This window comes from Botryllus schlosseri, chromosome 2, assembly GCF_051294905.1.
Source record: "Botryllus schlosseri isolate E-star chromosome 2, Bs_hap1, whole genome shotgun sequence".
NCBI lineage: Eukaryota > Metazoa > Chordata > Ascidiacea > Stolidobranchia > Styelidae > Botryllus > Botryllus schlosseri.
The window spans coordinates 14,993,842-15,016,274 of NC_137237.1; the positions used below are offsets into that span (position 1 = coordinate 14,993,842).

At 39.7% G+C, this 22,433-nt stretch overlaps 1 protein-coding gene across 6 annotated transcripts; it reads right to left on the minus strand.

Annotated features, from left to right (window-relative positions):
- Nucleotides 1-49: 49 nt before the first annotated feature.
- Nucleotides 50-16,307, minus strand: LOC145433770 (uncharacterized). 6 transcript variants are annotated; one of them, XM_080310973.1, is made up of 11 exons: nt 15,953-16,297; nt 15,295-15,376; nt 15,007-15,060; nt 12,220-12,841; nt 12,056-12,157; nt 9,067-9,204; nt 8,666-8,730; nt 7,922-7,964; nt 6,601-6,750; nt 657-789; nt 50-284 (listed from the first exon to the last, which is right to left on the minus strand). In XM_080310973.1, exons 1-10 carry the CDS (start codon nt 16,009-16,011, stop codon nt 665-667), a joined length of 1,440 nt encoding a protein of 479 aa, XP_080167099.1. In that variant the 5' UTR covers nt 16,012-16,297; the 3' UTR covers nt 50-284; nt 657-664. The 6 variants fall into 6 exon arrangements, with proteins under 6 accessions (XP_080167099.1, XP_080167097.1, XP_080167094.1 ...); XM_080310971.1 differs by having other exon boundaries at nt 50-150; nt 660-789; nt 6,601-6,753; nt 15,953-16,287; XM_080310968.1 differs by having other exon boundaries at nt 6,601-6,753; nt 15,953-16,287.
- Between the last annotated feature and the right edge of the window lie 6,126 nt (nt 16,308-22,433).

The window sequence follows — 22,433 nt, forward strand, 5'->3', positions numbered from 1 at the left end:
TCAGTGCTGACATGTTATCAAGATTATACGCAAGAATGGGTGACTCCCGTTACATAGCAAGAAAGTATTGCATTTATTGTACCGGAATGCGATAACACATATGAGTAAAAGCATGAAATGCATTTTCACTTTCCAAGGTGAACTCCGAGCTAAAAAATAATACACGTATTAGAGCAGACCGAAAATGACTTCGTTACTGGAAAAAATGCTTCATAAATTGAATGTACGTAAGCTTTCGAGGATAGCATCGATGCAGTAATTATAGCCACCATGCATCCAACATCCTAAACACAAAGACAGTGGTTCGTAACCCCGATGATCAGTTCGTTTCCATTAACTAGAAGGAAAATCAATTAAAATTAATGAATTCTGTCAGTAATATATGCGATTGACAGCCACTGCATAACTGCACATTTAGAACCAACGTTTCAAACTCATGTTTGTGTTCTAAGTACACTCACAAGTCAAACTGTTCAGTACAATAGGCAACAAATGTTTTAAAAAACTGAACCCGCCTGATAAATTAATTGTTAGCTGTGTTATTAGCGTGGAAAATGATGCATCAATGAATGATCATATTGCTATTGTATGCCAAATATCATGTGAAATTCGATTTACACGACACAAGATGTGGTGAAACGGAGATCTCCACTTACCGAGACAATCAAACTGCTGTCACCTCATCAAGACCACTCATCATTTTGGCAGCGGTTCTTTCAGCATACTCATGAACTGATAACTTTGTGCCTTCTATCGCCGACTTTATATCCATTTTGGGAATCCGGCTACCTGCAAAGAGAAGAACATGATTGGAAGTTCAGTTGGCACAGTTGGTCAATCCAACCCCATTTTATCTGGACCAGGGTTGTAATGACTTGAGTCACGATATTTTGGTTACTCGACTTGACTCGAGTCATTTTTCAAATGCCTAAAATGACTCGACTCGAGCCAATTTTTGTATTGACTCGACTTGTACTTGAGTCATTGTGCATGACCCAAACAAAGTCATGTGACTCGAGACCAGAGGTGGTCAGTAACGAAGTACTTCTACTTTTTGGAAGTACTCAAGTAGTTTTCCTCTACTTCTGATACTTACTCAAGTAAATCTGATTTTCTCTACATTTACTTCGTAATATTTTGTAATCTACTTACTTTTCGCTATTTTCATTTTGTTAAGTAGAAGTAGTTTAATCTCCCAATAAGAAAGATATCCTGAGGAATTTCGGGACTGTTTTCTCGGAGTACCAACACTTAATATTCATAAGAGTCCAGTAAAGCCCAAAAATTTTGATGTGCTTCACGCACAGTAGTTATGGAGTGGTAAATATGTTCTCTCGAAAGTATCAGTGAATCTAATTTATGTACCAGATTGCTTGGTTCCACTCACACCGCATTGTCACCAATAGCACACCATAACATTTGGAACTATTTTTTCGCAATCTAGCAATTACCTATCATATCGTAATCTAGCAGCCCATGACATGTCCTGCTAATCCAGAAAATCCGGCTTTTTTGAACGGTACACCTGTTTTAGCAGATCATATTTGAAGCTTTACGGACAAAAGACATGAAGGGGTATTTGTATTTCACTTTCAATTCCGAGTATCATACTTTGAGTTCTAATTACTTTCAGTTCTTCTGTCTGTAGAACATACATGTTGAAGCATAAAAGCAAGCGTAGTAATGCCTCTATTTTCCGAAAATAAATCTACACTAAATGTAACTTTTACGATCCTCAATATTTGTTATTAACGTATACTAATCGCCCAAAGTGATGGAACCGTATACGATACAACTTCTACGTATTGCTCTTCACCTGAACTTGGGGCCTTATAATATGGGGTAGGGCACCATGCCATGATATTCTCTAAGACGGGGTCTTCTAGTAAACAAAGGGTTAGTATCGCATTTTCATATCAATACTATAATTTGCATCCCATGATGCGAAAGAATGCTTATTCTGTCGAAAATTGATACCTCCTGGGATGCATCGATACGAATCAAGCTCTCTGCACCTTCGGCATATCTCAATTTGCATGCGAACGAATTAAGACTGTTTTCAAAACTACTTACTTACTTGAGTATATTTAAAGCCAGTCAATTCTACTTCTACTCGTACTTAAGCAGATTTTTTGTCGCTACTTCTACTTGAGTAGCTTTCCAGACTACTTTGACCACTTCTGCTCGAGACTAGGAAGGCCAAGACAGACATTTCATTGTAACTTGGAAAAATAGTAGATCACCACATTATTGGTATTTCGTCTATCAGTCCTGATACTTGGGAAATAGGGCCACAAACTGTTAGGACTGAGGAAAATTACATTATGAATGCAAGCCACTCTGTATCACTCGAGCAGAGTGGAAAAAAAGTGGGTTGAGCCGTATTGAACTCAAACTAAAGAGTGAACACAATGACTTGGACTCGGGTTGGAATCACAATAATTTGACACGGACTCGACTCGACTCTCTACTCACTGACTTGGACTTGGTGGTGAATTGGAAACGACTCGAGTTAAAAGTGAGATTGACTTGTGACTTGGTTACAACCATGATCTAGGTTATTCCTCCCCTGTGTCGCTGGTCTTACGGCCCACTCACAGAAAATTCCAGAGAAAGACCCATTGAAGGACGGATGAAAAGAGAGTGGAAGCCTCAAAGAGACAGCCTAGATCAGTGGTTCCCAACCTTTTTTGACTCATCGCCCCCTTTTCAAGCTCAACGCCGTTCATCGCCCCCCAGATTTTGTGAACCGAAAAATCGGTATACAATCTGTAATCATCGGCGGGTTGCCTAAAAAAAAACTTTTGGAACTAAATTTCTGTGGGTTGACTAAAATAAGGTCAATTCTCCGACTTGACTCCAATTTAGCCGTTTCAACGCGTCATCGCCCCTACCGCCCCCTTAGCTATTTTCGTCCCCTGTCGCCCCCTTTGTCCATTTTCGCCCCCCTATTGCCCCCTTTGTCATTTTCGCCCCCCTAGGCCGGTAGGTGGTACGTTCGATTCCCGGCCAGGTCAGACCAAAGGCCTGATTAGTAACACTGGTATCCATTACTTCCCCGCTTGGTGCTCATGCATTAATGGGATAGCATGGAAGGGTGGTGCAAGACTTGGAAAGCAGTGCAAGGCTATATCTGCACCTTCCTTGTCCAGCGGCATATGCACATCATGCACTCATGGTATGCATATGCGCACAGATTGTGAATATGTATAATATCACGAGTCTGTGTATTTGAAGAGCTTCTTGGAGGTACAGAACTTCAATATACAATTGAATAGTATGTATATTCATTATTCATATTGATATCAGGGCTTTGGAGCAGCCGTAAATTTAAACTGCTCCAGCTCCGGAGCTCTCTTTTATCATACATTAGCTCCGGCTCCAGCTCCAGAGCCGCATTATAACCACTGCTCCGGCTCCAGCTCCGGCTCTGAAATTATCGAATGGCCCTGTCTATATCAGGGGTAGCCCGCAAATGTGGCCCGCGAGAGGGTTTTGCGTGGCCCGCGAGGTAATGTCCTATTATATTATGGAAAATGAATTGCTCAGATTGTGAACTTGCAATGCCAACCAAAAATTACAATTCTATGGCTGCGACACTTGGGATGTTGATGACTAAAATATCAGTTCCGACGCATTGGCAGATCCAGGGTCCAGTCACATTTTCAGTAAATCGTCGTACATTACAATAAACTAAAATAGAGGCGAAATTTTTCTTCACGCTTCGCGTGTTTAATTGTCACACGATTTGTTGCTTGGTAGCCTACCCCCTACTGAAAATGAAAAAACGCCTAATTTGCCCGATTGAGTCTTTTCGCGTTTGAGCTCGCATAAAAATCGTCGACGGTGAAATGTAGGCACAAAATGAGTGTCGCATATTATCGAAGACCTTCAATATCGATGTGTCCAAACGCCGAATAGTCGTGTCCTTGCAAACTGAGCCTAGCGGGTGGTATGCAATAGACCCGCAATACTCACCTAGTTTATTTATAAACTTCGAAAATTTTACCCGCTTGGCGTGGCTAGTGAACCGCGCACTCGTTCGTCAATTGCATGTGCCCCTTTAGCAGGAAAGGTTGGCCATTCCTGGTCAATATAGATTACTAATCTACTAATAGGTTAGTTATCTATAGTAATCTAGAGTCCATCCATCGTCAGTAACATCCGATGTAGCAACAAATACATATAGGTGCCGCCGTGCCGGCTTGTGACTTCATACTGAATACTTGTCAATTGTCGACAACATAATAGTTGCACTAGAACGCAATTTACTCCGTGCCATTGCTGTGCAAGTGTGCATAGCATTAAAATTCAGGCCTGGTGTTCAATTATGATAAATCAGCAGATGTGGTTGTTGCATATATAATAGCATTTTATGAAATATGTCGGAGCTACTCCTCAAATAACGGGCTCCAGCTCCGGCTAAATTTTATGTAGAGCTCCGGCTCCAGCTCCGGTGAAAATGCATGGCTCCGGGGCTCCGGCTCCAAAGCCCTGATTGAAATGAACCCAAATATTTTCGGCTAACACTCTTCAGGGGTAATCGTCAGCAACTAGTAGAGAATTGGAAAGAAGATTGTATATCAACAATCGTATCACAAAATATGACGTCACCAGCATGAAATTTCGTGAATGAGAGAGCGTTCAATGTACTATTTTTAGGTGGTACACGAACTCCTTTTGTTGACAGAGTTTAGTTTTGGTTGGTGTATTTTGATAAAAGTCAACTCTAAGGCACACAAATGGAATTGTGAACGGCCTCGCCCAACGATTCGAAATCGGTCGTCTCGAGTCTGTGTATATGCTGCAAAAACATCAAATAGCTGGTTCGTGGTACAGAACTTGAATATAGCTTTCAATACAACATCCATTGTAGCAGTATATTTATTAAACTCGAAGACTTTTCGGGTGCCTCTTTTCAAGAGTTATCGGCACACTAAAGGGATTTAAACAGATTTAAAAGCAAAACCAAAAAGGCAAAGTATGACGCAACAATCAAAATCACAGACCATGAAATTCGCATTGTATCAATGGCAACAATAACAAACTACGAAGTATACGGACATACGGTACTATAGTAGCAGCACAATTTGTAAATAAACAGTTACACGCACGGAACAACACGCACTAATGAGAAATTTGTAGGTTATAGAGGAAATCTTTCTGTCTGCATAAAATAGGTTTGCTTAACTGAATAATAGTAGACTCCAACACTTTTAAATGAAACACAGACCTACCACGCGCAATGACAGTGAACATATTGTCATCATAGTGCTGTGCACAGGCAAGGTTTTCGCTCAGATGCTGACCGATTGACAAAGCATATGCTTGGTAATCATCATAGCAGTCTGTTTTTGCAGCAAATTTGCACTGACGTGCGAGCTCCGTGCGATCATTTGCGCATGTTTTTGACCGAGTCAATTTTGGGATATGCTGCTTGACACGCTCAAACAATCTTTGAGAAGTACGTCCTACATACCTACTATCACAGTGGCACTTGTATTGGTAAACAACATTACTTGCATCAAAGGCAGGAAGTACATCTTTTCGAGAGTTGGGTAACAAGGGTTTCGTCGTGTACACTACATGCGTGTTAACGCTGTAGTAGCAACGGTGAACAGCCGATTTAATAAGCTTTTCAAATCGGCTAGACACGTTACCTAGCCAAGGTAGGTGTAAAAATGCCGGGCATTTTTCTGGGCCATATTTTGGAGCTGTATCCGATTTTTTCAATACCCTAGAGATGGAGCATTTTAATATGTGGTCCGGATAGCCATTTTTTTTTCTCTACGCCCAACGGGATCACAACGGCCGCAGACAGAAAGATTCCCTTTATAACCTACAAATTTCTCATTAGTGCGTGTTGTTCCGTGCGTGTAACTGTTTATTTACAAATTGTGCTGCTACTATAGTACCGTATGTCCGTATACTTCGTAGTTTGTTATTGTTGCCATTGATACAATGCGAATTTCATGGTCTGTGATTTTGATTGTTGCGTCATACTTTGCCTTTTTGGTTTTGCTTTTAAATCTGTTTAAATCCCTTTAGTGTGCCGATAACTCTTGAAAAGAGGCACCCGAAAAGTCTTCGAGTTTAATAAATATACTGCTACAATGGATGTTGTATTGAAAGCTAAAAACATCAAGGACAAAAATAAACTACGTCCTTTCCTTTCAATTCAAAAACAATCTTAACTTATTCAGACTCCAGATATGTAAACCCAGACCTGAGCTGTCGCCAAATGAATGAAGCAATTTCTAGTAACAAGGAGTTGCTGCGGAGATTGTTTCTGGTAGAATGTATGTAATGTGACATGACGCGGCTCGTGTAAATACGAGTTACTGTATGTGAAGAAAAAAGTTAATTTTTTAGTTGTGTGGTTTTTGATTATGTTGCTGGAAAACCTGCCTATATTTCAACACCGCAGCCAAGAAGGATGTGGCATCCAAGAAGGATCACCAAGAATAGAAGTGCTGCCACCTTCCTGTTATGAGAAATTTCTGTAATAGCATTGAGTTCATGCCATATTGGTTGGCAACAAAAGAAGCTTTCAAATTCAAATTGCAAACGGCCACATCACAGAATGGTATCATAACTCACCATTTAGAGCACAGTGCAGGGAATAGTCCCAATACACGCTCCATCCTTTGAGAGCAGAAATCTTTCTTTTTTTGCAAGTTTTCAGGAATTGATGAAGTTCAGTCTTTTCAGAATCGGACAGAACATTCTGTGGGATCTCCACATCCACTTCTACTGCAGAAATAACACAGCAATAATATATCCATTACGGTATGCTGAACGCATTTTCTCTTAAGTCAGTGGTTCCTTTAGGACCATCACGGACCCCGCGAACCCCCTCAAGTTTTCCTTCAAAATTAGCTCAATTATCGTGCAACCGTCTTCTGTTTTATGCGAATATTAATTGTAGGCTAGTGATAAACAGCCACAAAATGACTTTTTTAGAAAATAACATCACACTATATGTAGAAATTGGGTAGACTTTTATTTCGAAGCAAATTTTGCAGCTGTATTTATTGTCTCGAAAACCCACGTCTTCAATTTGATATGAACAAGTGCCGAAAATCCATTTCCACAAAGTTTTGGTGTGAGTCCAGCATCCAGCATCCCATCTTGAAGTTATTTAGTGGATAAAACAGGACAAAATGGATTTCGTGGCGAGGTTTCAATTCCTTCGTTGGGACAGATTAGGAAAAACATTCAAGAACTTCTATTTCAAATGACCGTTTACTAATTTGCTGAGACTGACAACTCCAAATCCAAAATGTTTTGCAAACATTTCGAAGTCACCCTGTTCGACCTTGCTATCTCTAAAATTTCATTTTTCCACAAACCCCAACAAAACATCTCTAACAAGCAATATGTTTGCATCGGCAGGCTATTGGCAATTTGACAATTAAAATGATTTTGCAGTCGGATATTTCATCTCAGACGACTATTGAATGATATGAGCCCTAAAGTTTTAGCAATTAAGAAGCGAAACTGTCTCATGCGTTTTCTAATTTAAATGATTACAATTTAGGTTATGAATCCTTTTACAAATTTAGAGGTTTCCCGGACCCCTTGAAAATGCTTTGCGGACCCGCAGTTGAGAACCACTGCTCTAAGTAGTCTATACCTGTCGCGGAGGGGTGGCTTACGCCAGTTGATAAAAGGTTTTAGAAATTGTGGATGCTCTATAAAATAGCAATCCAGCAAAAATAATGTTTCCCAGTATACACAAGATTCAATCGAATCTCTCAAAAGCTTTGCAGCCTTTTGCAATGCTACATTTTCAAGCAGTAAGCATTTTCATCATGATTCATAATATTATAACTAGAGTCATTGTGGCAATACATTACCATCAGTCTTGTCAAAGTTCATTAAATGGTCAAATAAGTTCAAGACCAACGTGGATACTTACGCTCGGTAATCTCCGAAGTAAAGTGACTATCTTGAGCGGGTATCTATAATAGAAATTATACAAGCTCCAAAAATTGCTATCACCATTATGCATTCAATTAAGTGACACTTCGGGTGTATATCAATGTATACACGCAGCAACCTCAATGGAAGGCATTGATATGGTCAGAATCCGCATCAAACTACAATCCTATTAGGTCACCATTCCGGCAAGTTTTTGCAACTTTTTTCACAACTTCTGTCAGCTTCCTAAATACCCACAAGTTATGTAGTATGGTGTTCTCAGCGGTTTGGAAGAATCTTATATTGCAATTTTCCTCTATTTTTTTCATGCAACATTTTGCAAGTTTTGTCGACATCTTATGCAACTAACTTTTTTCTGGAAATATTTGGCACTACATGTAAATAGATCGCATCATTATTTCACTGTCGTTCAAATTTGAGGTGCTTCCTGATTTCACGTACATTCAGGCTAGACAGCCGAAAATTATATTTTCACTGGGCCAATTTTTTCAGGCTATTGATTTTGTTGAAGCCGCCAACATTGAGTTTTGCTACAGTGCCTTGGATACGGAAAATTTAAGTATCTCATACCCTAATAATTTCAAGGAGCTTGTCGATAAATGCAACTTTTTAGTGCAACATTTGTGAAAATTAAATGCAATTTTCCTCGGGTTCGACTGCAACAAAAACTTGCCTGACCATCATTCTTCTCAATTAAATGATAAGCAGAAAACCATCTCACCAATATGCCAAATGCCTGCATCTGTTTCCATTTCATTTGGTCTTTGATAAATCTTTTTCTTTGACCTATAAAGGGAAATGGCTCATGCAAAAACATGTGTTGTTTTAAGACAGAAAACACGGATTATGCTGATAATAATTTGTTGGATTTAACTTTATCATTTATATTTATTATTATACTCCAGTATAGTTTGATCCTGGTTTATATGCAAGTTTTTGGTCACTACCTACTACTAATTGGCTATTCTCTGATACTTAGCAATCGCCTTGCATCTATGAGTGTGTGTGAAAGATTTGCAGGAATTCCGGGCCATCATTTGAAAGAACAGCCAGTGCGATAATGTCGAATCCAATGAAGATCCACAACTAGTATGTCTTGCAACAAGTCGTTTCATGACATACCAAGCATATTTTGCTTCTCTATGATTACATGTATTCCTGTTTCAATGGTAGCAGTCAATCGCTCTTCAAACCCTGGTTGTTCGAATACTTTGAGAGGTTCCACTGGAGAACAAGTGATTTCCCACTTTTCAGGATTACCTGGAGTAAGAACGACACTGTTAGATGTAACAATCACGTGAGTAGGGTGATTTTTTTGACAGGTCAAAATAACTCAAAATTGTTTACAAAGTCAAAAATTTTTTGCAACCTGCATTTCATTTGTATCATAGATGTTTGCACTGTCGGTGATCTTATCACTTGACATTTTATAGCTTATAGCCTACTTTACAGGCCTATCGTTGTTAGCGGACCATTGTCTGCTCATCGTGAATTATAAACGGTCAAATGGAACAAATAGGTTGACATAGTGTTATGCTCAACGTACTGCAATATCCAACTAAAGCAAGATTGCGTGGCCCTTATTTGTTATATCAAGAAGCGCATGACGAAAAATTGTGATGTAGACACCATTGTCAGAATGAAGCAACATGGTGTGTCAGCAGCAGTGTACACACAACTCCAGTGTAGCCAGCAAACAACTGCCGGTGTTGTTAAACGTTCTTCCTCCATTCTTGGCAAGCTAATTAGTAAGGACGGACAAACACGTTCTACCGGAGAATGCAGGAAAGTATCTATTGTTGTACTACAGCAAATTTTTATTATTTCCATCATAATGCGTGATGTAGAGAGAGAGAGGGAGAGAGAGAGAATTCTTCATAGGTCCAGATTTTGTTGAAATAAAGTCTTTTCAAGCTAAACTACTTCCTAAGGACAGACAGTTGCAACCAGAAATGAAGATAAGTAGTGCAATTCTAACATTATGTGTCAAAACACCTAATTTATATACACGAGGTAAAAATTTTGTCAAAATTAACAGACAAGATACGGGCATGAACAAATGCGACATTGATTGAATCTCGCTGCTCTTCAATCCTTATTTTAAACGTGCAAATTCATTAGTAAAGTGATGTTTTTACCTAAAAAATGGAAAATTTTGCAGTGAAATATTTTGCTCTCATGTATGTAAATTAGGCGTTTTCGCACATAATGTTACAATTGTACAACTTTTCTTCATTTCTGGTTGGAACTGTCTGTCCTTACGAAGTAGTTTGACCTGAAAAAACTTGACTCAAAAATGACAAATTTTTACATGTGTGCAAAGGGATGTCTGATGCTAATAAGGCCTCAACCGACTTGCTCTTGAAGTCAGTCTTCGAACTTGGAATGAAGGATTGTATTGGTGTGCTTGCGTCGTTAGTAACCGCTACCAAGCACATTTGAGTGTGAGTATACTTTTTTGAGTGAGGTGAGTATTGAAATCAATGACAACAATTCTGAGTAAAGAATCGCTACTCGACAGCAGAGGAATTGGTATCTACCCTTAATTATAAACTCCAGACTCCAAGCCAAGCAGGGGTAATTTTTGAATATAAATTGATTTCTTAATATTATTGTGGGATTTATTCCGAAGTCAATGGGAGCCGCATGCAGCTCTCGGAGCCGTGATTGGGAATCACTGATCTACGATATCAACGAAACGCAGGTTGCAAAATTTTTTTTGTCTTTGCTAACCCTTTACCCGCGGGTGGATCCTATAGGATCCATGCACAGTTTTTCATAAACACGCTTCAATCAATTAACGACATCTTGCGTTGTAGTGGTCATAAACGGTTACAGTTATCGTCTATAAATAGCTATTTTCAATGCGCATACGAAGAGCTATATATAAATCATTGCCTCACCACATAATCTGTTCAAAATGCAGGTTGAATACAGAAAAAACGTTTCCCACAAAATACAATGTGTAGCTCAGTTCGCCTGAATGAATGCTAATCTTATAATCCCTTATATCTTCCGTTCTACACGTCGTAAGCAGACACAGTTGTCGTTTTAGAGTAGTTGTTGATCGCAAAAGTTCATTAAAACCATAATATCGGGAATTAGTTGGATAGAACACGCTTCAAATTGGTGTGAAATAAAGCAATATTCAGTTACGAGAAAAATGCTGCGCACGTGTCAGCATTGCCGCATAAGGCCATATACATTCACTTACGATTGCCTTATACAGTTGAATGTCACACACATAGTTAGATGCAGTCCATAACACTTCAACAAGATCAGTATCACGAAGGTTGGTCTTATATAAGTTACCCGACGCCAGTGCTAAACACTACAGACATGGGTGTGTAAGTTACGGGAGTACGGTACTCGCGCCTGTAATAACAACATCGTACAGACAGTTGAATCATCCATTTTATAGGTTATACGAAATTACTGTAGACTTCAATGAATAGATGTTGATTATATGCCCATATACTGACGAACCTGTATCGGACATTCGATGTGTAGAACACATTTCAAATTGATAGGAAATGAAGCAACAAGAGAAATCGCGCGCCTATGAGAAATGTCAAACAAGGCAATATATTTACCTCCGATGGCCTTGTGCAGTTGCAAATTGCACATTTTGTTAATGTCTTGTTTGAATGCCGAAATTGATAAGTAAGAGTAAGACAACCACGTGGTCATTCACTATGGGAAGGATTATGTACCACGTCACGTGAAAACGAAAAACAAATTTATCTTTCACTTTCGAGAAATCGCGTGGACTTGTTTGAAAATTTGACCTTGAGGCTGACCGCGGGAGTAGGGTTAATAATTTTGACAATTTTTTGACCGAATACTTGTAGTAGTTGACAAAATTTTGGCTTTTTTGCAATTCCCCCCAAAAAATCGCCATATTCATTACTCAGCTACCGCTACTCAAACAGAATGTTGCAAGGCAAAATGGTTCATGTAACAAAGAGGAGGAAATTATTCAATCACGCTATCTGGTACGGTATTACAAAAGCCTTTGGGTTTTGTGGGCGATTACTATGAAACCCATTCTGGCGAAGAGGGTAATTCATATGAAAAACACTGCATTGCATACTGAATAGTTAATACTCACTGGTATCATTACTTTGTCCCCATGCTTTGCGAACAGAAGGGAAGTTTTTAGGCAAGATCCCTTTCAATATTCTTCTTTCCCATCTGTCCGATGGATCTGTATCTGAAATTTAAAAGAGGAATGTCCAAGGTCATTTACGGAGAGTTGTTGCACAAACATTTTACCATTCTTTTGCTTATAAGGTTTGGCCTTCCTTGTCTTTCTTTCTTTCCTTTCTCCCCTTTTTTCAATTTCTCTCAACGATTTCTGAATGGTTGTCTCTTTGCGAATAAGTCGGTCCTCCCGTCTCTTGCTCTGCATCTCTTGTTTCTTCAATTCGTTCTTCTTGCTAAGGTGTAATTTATTCAAATCACTGAATTCATCTTCAGTATCAAACTGCTTTCCGTGCAATTTTGCAATTTCGCCTTCAATTTTTGTGGCTTCTTTTTTTCCTTTCTTGTAATTTTCTTTTCTCTCCTTTTGCTTGGCTTTCTCCATCTGTCTCTCCTTCTTCATTTGCAGCTTGTCTTCTTTGCTTTGTGCTCGTAGAAATTCTTCCACTTTTTTGCGGTCCATTTTCCTCTTCTCCCTATCTATTTTTTCCATTGGCTTCCTCAGTAACATGGCTGTTTCTTCCTTATATTCTCGAGAATCTAAATCTGGCTTCATTTGTCGCAGCTTCAGTCTGTTCTTGTCACTCTCAACTTCCCTTAATGCCTTATCTGATTTTTTACTAGTCTTATTCACAAACTTTGCTCCACCAAGAGTTACTGAACATCTAGGATTCGCTGATTCTGTTGTTGAGCTCTGAAAGACAGCTACATTAGTTTTATTCAAATGCTGCAAAAGTGTATCAGAAGGACATCAGCGGGAATCAAGACTTTCATTACCGTTACCGCTGTAAAGTAGGCCTACTGAATAGGGCGATTTTTTTGACATGTAAAAATGCGTCAAAAATTTCTCAAAATTGAAGCGTTAGGTCAAAAAAATGTCAAAATTATTTTGGCCCCTGCATTTCGTTTGTGTCGTAGATTTTACACTGTCGCTGAGCTTATCACTTGATATTTACAGCTTGTAGCCAACTTTATGGGCCCACCGTTGTAGACGGCCCATCGTCTGTTCATTGTGAATCATAAACGGGCAAATCAAACAAATAGGTTGACATGGTGTTATGGTCAACGTACCGCAATATCCTAACTGAATCAAGAATGCTTGGGCATTGCATGGTTCTTATATCAAGAAGAGCATGATGAAAAACTGTGATGTAGACAACATTGTCAGAATGAAGCAACAAGGTCTGTCACCAGCAGTGTTCGCACAACTTTGGTGTTGTCAGCCAACAACTGCTGCTGTTGAACGTTCTTACTCTTTATTCTTGGCAAGCTACTTAGAGGACAGACACCTACCCGAGAATGTAGGAAAGTATCTTTCTACCAAAATATGTGATGTAACTAGACTGGAATTCTTCATAGAGCCAGATTTCGTTAAAATAAAGTTTTTCATGTAAACATTTGTCAGTTTTTAAGTCAAAAACGATTTTTCAGGCCAAACTACTTCGTAAGGACAGACAGTCACAATCATCATCATCATCATTGGTTTATTAGCAATTTTATCAGTTCAATACACCACAAAAAAATGCGATACAATGAATAGACAGGAAGATGTCGAAGCGACTTGGATTTGTCAATGGAATCGGACACCCACCTTGGCCTAGGCGTAGTAAAGAGGAGGTATGCACACTGAATGAAAGTAAAGAATACAGTATAGAAAAAGAAAGCGACAAGAAAGAAGCGACAAGAAATAGGGGCGGCATGTCATGGGAAGCGAGATCGATAGGTCAGTCGTGGTCCGGTAATCTTGAGGATGGACTGTATTTATTTAGTAGTAATTGCTTGTATTTCGACTTGAATGTGGACATGTTCGTCGACTGTCGGATGGCCGGCGGGATACTGTTCCACACATCAGGTCCGGCATATTTGATGGAGCGATGATCTTTTCGGTCGATCATATGATATTTGGACGACGTCATTGAAATATTCGGGGCAACGACCGCAGTGAAACTGATACATAAACTTGGCGATTTCTAGTTTCCGCATATCTTCTATGTTTAGGACGCCGAATCTCTTCAGCAGCGATTTATTGGATGGGCAGCCAGGCCCCTTTGGGGCCCTAGCTATGATTCGGAGCACTTTATGCTGTAGTTTCTGCAGTGGCTTGAGTGCAGTTTTACTGGCAGCCCCCCAACAGAGGATGCCATAATGTAACTTCGATTGGATTAAGGATTTAAAGAGTATCAGGAGAACCCAGAAATGAAGATAAGTTGTAGGGGAGAGTAAGTAGGTATGGGCCACTGCTATATCAGGTGACTGTGAAATCACATATGCTTGTGAAGCTCTGTGATTATACGAAAAAGGCTCCAGACTCATACATGGTCCTCACAGCCATGAAGCCAGCAGCGTTTTTGACTCAGCTAGAGATATATAATGTTTGTGGTCAATGGCAAATTTATTTGAAAATAGTGAATTTAGGTTTGAGTCTGTGTATGTGCATATTTGGGTTAGACCAGTGGTTCCCAACGTGGTCGATTTGGCGGACTATGGGGCGAAAATAACGAAGGGGGTGATAGAGGAGAGAAAATGGGCGAAGGGAGCGAAAACAACGAAGCGGGCGATGGCACGTTAAAACGGATATATTGGAGTCAAGTCGGACAAATGACCTTTTTTTTCAGTCAACTCATGAAAATCTAGCTGTAAGAGTGTAATTTCGAGGTCGAGCCGAAAAGTTGCCCTTTTCTTTAGTCAACTCCCTGGTGATTACAGTTGGTCGTATGCCCATTTTTTCGGTTCCCACTTAACCATTAAATTATTTTGCAACATGGAAAAATGGAAATGTAATTGAGTTCATTCAATGAAGAAATGTATAATATACGACAGAGTTCAGTAAACATATACAATTGCACAGACATAACATACCTCTGAAGAGCTATAGTCAACGTGATATGGGCTTGTGCTAGGTGCTGGATGATTCTGAATGAAGGGTACAGACAGTCCTTTAATTTTGTACATTTTGCATTGCAGAACTTGTTAAAATGAATGTGATTTGTTGAAAAACACACGATACCGGCGCTTTGATATCACAATTATTACATGAGCATTCTGGAATATGAAGATAGAATAAATGATTTCGGGAAAAATATACTTACAATCATCAACATCATACTAGTTGCAATCTGGGATTCGTTCATGAAATCTTTGACTTACCCGGTGATTTAGTTTACAGGATTGAAATCCCGTGATGGTTTGAACTGATATACACGTATCTTCCATCCAGCACATTCTGGTACTGAAATAAGTTATGAATGTCCTTTATCTGAATGTAGCGGCTATCAAAGTTAAACTGATAAAAATGATAGTGGCCTACCGGCTATAGGTCCTCGGAGCCCAATAATTAGACTAGTTTCCTATGGTTGCAACAAGATTTCGGGACACATCGTAAGCTAGGTACCAGCAATACATAATAGTATGATATGGAGCCAATAGTGAAAGCAAGCTGTTTGCAAGGGAAACAGAAAGATACCTTCCTACTACGATCAAAATTGCTAACCTCTTCTGGGCATCCGGAGAAATGAGAGACGATGCTTTCAATTTGGAAGATGTCATTTTTGTGAAACCAAAGATTCCGTGCCCACAGCAGTCAGTGGCACCAAGTGTTGCCACTCGAGGTTTGTCAACAGACACTGAATTTGTCAACTAAATAACACTAGATCAGCACAAAATACACTAGTCTTGAAAACTATTGAGTAAATCATAAACTACAAGCAAAATGCATTGAATAACACCTATAGTGTTGCGAGAAAACATAGCAAATGACGAATTCATCTGCCATTTCTGCAATCTTCACAAGAAAAAATATGCTTACTTTATAGACATGAGCCTGACTGTATTCAGAAATATGAGACAAAGGTATATTCCAAACATCGTTAGAAGCAGCTGGGATGTGTGCCAATTTGAACAGCGTGCATCTCACGAAAGAAGTTTTTCTTATAGTTTTGCCTGGTACGTTTCGCCAATTCCAACATCTTGTGCGCAGCATACATGGGATGGAGATTAGAGATTAAACAGCAATCCTGACTGAAGGCAGATACTTGAATAACAACATGCAACAAAGGAATAAATACCATTGGACACGAGTAAAGATGTACAAATATTAATGTGCCCGGCAGGCAAGGCATGTACCTATTGGAGTGGTTCCTGTGCCAAATGAACAGGTGTGGCTAAATATTAATTTTACATTAGGCCAAAATATGGTAAGCCTATTTTACATCCCTTCAAAGCACGTCAATATATCATCCTTATTCAAATGTTTTTTTCATGAAAAAAACTCTAGGTGTGCCGAATTTCGACAAAGCTAGAACACTAGTAAAAGTCAAAATACATTAAATCTAGTGTAAAAACACAAGGAGTGGCACTGATTCAACAACTGCAGGAGGCTACTCTGGTAAGTAATCTCTATTTTTCTTATTCGATACATTACGTCGCAACATGGAGCCGATTAGCAACATAAATGCTACGCTACTATAAATAACTAACCTACGTACGACATACGTACATGCTACTACATGTTAAAACTAATTAGGCTTACCATACGTCCTCTTTTAGGAAGTTAGTAACCCTAACCCCCTTTAAAAAATTTGTTTCCTTCTGCTATGACCCATACCGAACTCATCAATATAATGTGTTCAACATCAATGTCATGGGTCATTTATCTTTCCAAATAAAACACCGCCATGTTGGTAAGACTCGTCCAATCCTAAGCGATCTCGGACATGTCTTTAATCTGAGTCTCAACCCGTCTTTGCGCAGGTTATACCTAATGTAGAGACGGCATGTGGACAATGTTCCCTCTAATTCTTGACGAGTCTGCGCACACCCACCAACTTACTACGCAGACCCTTGGACAGCAGTGCATAACAACTAACAAAAAGGTCATCACTTTGGATTTTTTGTGCGCAACTAGGATTTTCTGTGCGCAGAGACCGTGTCAGCACTGTGCATTTGTGCATGTGCGCAGCTTAGAGGGAGCATTGCATGTGGCTTTATATAGCTACTATTGGGAAAGGTATTATTGCGATGGGATATTAAAAGATCTGTGTTGCTTTATTTTGATGAAACTATTTGTCATATCATCGATTTTTACGGCTGTTATATCTGAAAATTAGCTCTATCTACTGGTAACGTTGATCTCTATATATACTTAACTTGTATAGCCTACTGTATAGTGGTTTCTCATATCGTACGGATGGTGATTAAAATGTATAGAATATCATTTTAAAAGTATCAAATGAAGTAACTCGAATAATCAATTCATTAAGAATTCAAAATCACTTGGCGATACAGCTGCATCTCCCTTTCATACACCACTGCACCACCACCAACTTCAACTCACTTCAGCACCCTCTTATCTTTTCATTGTAATGCAATCTTATGGTGTATTGATTTCATAAAAATTTTAATTATAGGCTGATGATGTTGATAATGAATTGCTGGTTTATAAAGGGCTTCCCAACAAATTGCCCAACCAGTCCTACCTCCTTGATAGTTATTTGTTCTCTCAACATTGTTCTCTGTAACATCTGGGCCTTTTTACATGCAAAAATGTGTCAGTTTCGAGCATCTTGACGGCTGTATATAGTTTCAATTATATTTCGTGAAAACAATTCAAATATCTCGTTATAAAAAACCATTACTTATAGGCAAAAATTAAGGCAACCGGAACCGCAAGTATTTATGGGCTGAATCTGATAATGAATATCATTTAAGGTTTTGTAACTTTTGCCTAAGGTAACAAGGAAATGTAAATCATAATAAAATTCAACATTCGTTTTACTTCCCGACCTATACAGTCCATCCTCAAGATTACCGGACCACGACTAACCTATCGATCTCGCTTCCCATGACATGCCGCCCTATTTCTTGTCGCATTCTTCTTCTATACTATTTTTACTTTCATTCAGTGTGCATGCCTCCTCTTTACATCGCCTAGGCCAAGGTGGGTGTCAGATTCCATAGACTACTTGTCGCTTCGACATCTTCCTGTCTTTTCATTGTATCGCATTTTTGTGGTGTATTGAACTGATAAAATTGCTAATAAACCAATGATGATGATGATGACCTTCCCGTCAACAAAACTGTCCTCTTTCAGGTGCTCAAACTAACTACTAACATATATATTGCAACGTATACACAAAAGGCTATAAGGATTACTTCAATAAAAATAAATCTTTGGGTCTGTCTAACTGTCACGGTTACGGGGGAAACCCAACAAATCTGCTCCTAGAAATGCAATTGCGCAGTGTACAGTGTACGCGCAAGGAAAGCTCACCAAAGTTTACCAAATTGTTTACATTTACATTGGAAGTAGCTGGTGATGAGAACTGTATGCTTCTATGACGTCATAACAATACTGAACAGTCCCACCTAGCGGTTTGTTGTGTAATATTTTTGTATCGTGTGCTTATAGCGAAAAGCTTCGCGATACTGTAGGCTATATTAAACATCTTGTGGTATATTCGATCGACAACATCATAACCGGATGAATAGCCCGAGACCATTTATCAGGCTATGCGTCTGGAACTGTGCGATGTAGCTATGGACCGCCAACTGTCTCACGTAACTAGGAAACGCCAGCATTGTGACGCGAATCAAAGTCACTCAACACCATGTACATTGTATATAGTTGAGTGATTTGAAGAGACTCTTTGGGGTACAGAACTTTAATATACATTTTAATAATATATTCATAATAAAATATATTAAAACCCGAAGCTTTTCGAGCTGACACTTTTCAAGGGCAATCGTCAGCATATGGAGGATTTCAAAAACATGCATCTAGCTACATTGCAAACAACCAATTATGACGTCATAGAAACAAACAACATGAAATACAGGCAAACCGCGAGCGCAGCTAGTGGCAAATTTTTAGATTCACTAAAAATTCCTTCTGCTGACACAAGCGCGGTCGGTGGATTTTAATATAAGTCGATTCCAGTGCAGACAGATGGAAATTAGTGCGGCCTCTGCCTAATATAGAAAATCTTTCATCGCGATAGTTTTTAGCGCAAGTTGCATTCTCAGCCAAATGCTTGCCGATGGCAGAGTTCATAGCCATGGCCTGATTACGTTCTAGTAATCGCAGATCAGTTAAAGCTGCGTCTTCGCGAGAGTCCAATGTGCGTGATCTAATAACGCTAGGAACATGTTGTTTGATGCGTTCCTGCAAGCGCTGAGTTGTTCTTCCCACGTACCGACAATCACAGTGGCACTTGAAATCATAGACTATATTGCTTTGTTGAGAAGCAGGAAGAACATCTTTGCGCGTTGCAGGAAGCATTTGTTTGGTGGTAAACACAACATTAGTTTTTACATTATCGTAACAGCGATTTACAGCAGAAATCAATTGCTTTTCAAACCGGGAAGAGATGGGGCCCAGCCACGGTAAATGTATATATACATTTTCCTCAGACCGTGTGTTCGTGTTTTGTGATTTGTTCGGATTGAAATTCCTGAGTTTTCTGTCAACAGAACTCTTGATGATGTGTTCGGGGTACCCGTTATCGATTAGAATTTTGCGGATATATTCTAGCTCCGCGTTTAATTTTTCATCCGAACAAATCATCAAGGCTCTGTGCACCAACGTGCCAATCAAATTTAGTTTACGGCGATTCGGGCTAAAAGAATTCCAGCGTATATAATGCCCTGTAAACGTTGGCTTCCGGTAAATCGATGTGACAAAGCTAGTGCCCCGTTTTTCCACTAGAACGTCTAAGAATGGTAGCGAGTTAGCACGCTCTTTTTCAAATGTGAATTTTAAAGACGAGTGTAGAGAATTCAAGTTATCAAAGAAGTCATCGAACTCCGTCTCATCTTGACAGATAACGAAGGTGTCGTCGACATAGCGACGGTACATGAATGGAGGCTTGGTTTCATCTGCCGCGAAAAGTCTGTTTTCATGGAATCCCACAAATATATTGGCTAAAATCGGGCCAAGAGGGCTACCCATAGCTACGCCGTCGGTTTGCATGTAGATGGTATCGTTAAAACTCAACTCAACAGAGCAAGTAGCCGTATTAAGAAGTTCAACGAACACTTTACGCGAGAAGGAAGGTGGTGCTAAATCACCTCCACCATATAGCGCGTCCGCACAGATATCAATGGTCTCCTTCAGCGGCACGTTCGTGAAGAGGCTAACGATATCATATGAACCGAGAAACATATTCGAGTTTGAAAGGTCGGTGGTTTTCATCTCGTGCGCGAATGTAAACGAATCAGCGACGCAATGTGAATCATACATGGAACGCACTGGTTCCAAAATACCGATAAGCCACTTCGCGAGCTTGTGCTGCGCCGATCCAACCATAGAAAGAATTGGTCGAACGGGCACGTTGGTTTTATGAGTTTTTGGCAGTCCGTACATACGTGGCCTTTGTGCCCCGACCGGTCTGATGGAGGCGTAGACCTCAGGTGTTATTGAGTCGTTTTTCTTGAGGCTGAATAGTCGGCGCTGTATCCGTCTTTCGATCTTGGCGATGTTATCGAATTCCGCAGCGGGACCAAGTGTCTTGAATTTTGATTCGTCACCCAAGATTGCTTCCATTTTGAGTATGTAATCCCGTTTGTTTAGGATTACAACCCCAGAGCCCTTATCCGGTTTGCTAATGTGAATGTCTGGATTTTGTCGCAATGCTTTTATGGCACGAAAACATTCCTTCGTCATTAAAAAATTTTCCGAATCAATAGGATATCCACAATAGGCATGTGCCAAATCACAAATCACTCAATCTTGCTTTGAGGGCAGGCAAATTATCAGCGGAGTTCGCTTTGCGATGATATAGTTGAGCCGTCTTATTACCCAACGCTTTGGTAACAATGCTAGTCCTGACGGGAAAAATATTGTTAACTTATCGGACTACAAGCTCACGTCCACTGAAGAGTTTGTACTGTCTCATGGTCTCAACTTTTGTTTACCACCTACTACCATAAAAAGTGAAGAGGTATTCGCAGAATTTGAAGTGTTAATGGCTCAACTATATCATCGCAAAGCGAACTCCGCTGATAATTTGCCTGCCCTCAAAGCAAGATTGAGAATACATGCATTGAGTAAATGCAGGTTTTGACAGAATAAGCATGGCTTTGTATGGCTATGGCCACCCTTTATCTGTTCATTCTTGTCACAATTACTCATATTTGGGACAAATGCTCGTGTTTGTTTAAAACATATTTGTTGCGGCTCTGCTGAGGTTCTTTTGCTTGGCAACAATCTGGTCCAATACTGCGGCCCGAACAACAGATTGAGATCCAATGTAAGCCTCTTCTGTCTACATGTTCGGTGAACGTCTTGAATGGAGGAAAGCTGGGTATGTCAGCTGCTGATATGCCATTTTTTGCAACTTCCTCAATTGCCAACTTCCGTCTCTCTTTGTAAGCGAATACCGTTCTAGACGAGGCTTCTCTAATAGTTCCCGGAAGTTTGATTGACAATTTCTGATTCAACTCCTCATCTAACATGGATCGGTTACCTTCTTTCGAGATGAGACGCTTGCAACTGTTCAAGAAATCGGAATATTTTCGAAAGCCTTCTCGGTCATTGGTCAAAATAACTGGCAAATTCAGAAGTTGAGTTTTATACTCTTGATGAATTGCCAATCCATCTCCACACCATCTGTCTGAAGTTGCCAAATTGCTTCAAGATAGCTTTCATCAGTGGCATAAATAATTGTCCTTCCATGGACTCTCTTGCTTCGCCAGCAGTATAATTCATGGAGATATTAACTCTCGGACCAGCTTCGAAAACATTACTTTCAATCAAGTCAATCAACTAAATTGACTTCTCCGAATTGGATATTTCAAAGGAATCGTACCATCAAAGACGTCCACTCAACTCTTCTGTTGATAATACAACTCTTGACCAAGTGCCGTATAATCTAGGGTTACCATATGTCCTCTTTTTTGAAAGTGTCCTCGGAGGACGCCCTTTTGTCCTCTTTTTTGAAAATTTAGGTCACATTTAGAGCAAAATGCAAGTGATATGCCTAAAATTAGCACAGAAGTGACGCTCCGGCGGGTATATCGGAGTGAAAAACGGCGATTTGAACTCTAAGCGAAAAGTTGAAAGTCATCCACGTAGCAATGTGGAGAGAAAAACGGTATTTTGAGCTCTGAGCGGAAAGAGGACATTTTTTCTTTTAGTCAACCGATCACAGTGGGAAAAATTCACCGATTTTTGAGAATTCTCCGGTTTTTGCAAGTCTCAAATTTCTGAAAAAGGGTCCTCTTTTTAGATTTCCAAAATATGGTAAGCTTAATATAATCGTTTACTTGGCCCAGTGTTTACAGCCAAAAGC

Bases quoted from the DNA above. Each gene is read 5' to 3' on its own strand.
- LOC145433770 (XM_080310971.1), bottom strand. From the start codon at position 16,011: ATGTTTGGAATATACCTTTGTCTCATATTTCTGAATACAGTCAGGCTC. The intron at 9,205-12,055 runs GTGAGTATTAAC...TTCTTACTCCAG, and splicing joins GGGACAAAGTAATGATACCA to GTAATCCTGAAAAGTGGGAA. The intron at 7,965-8,665 runs GTGAGATGGTTT...TTTCTATTATAG, and splicing joins TGCAGGCATTTGGCATATTG to ATACCCGCTCAAGATAGTCA.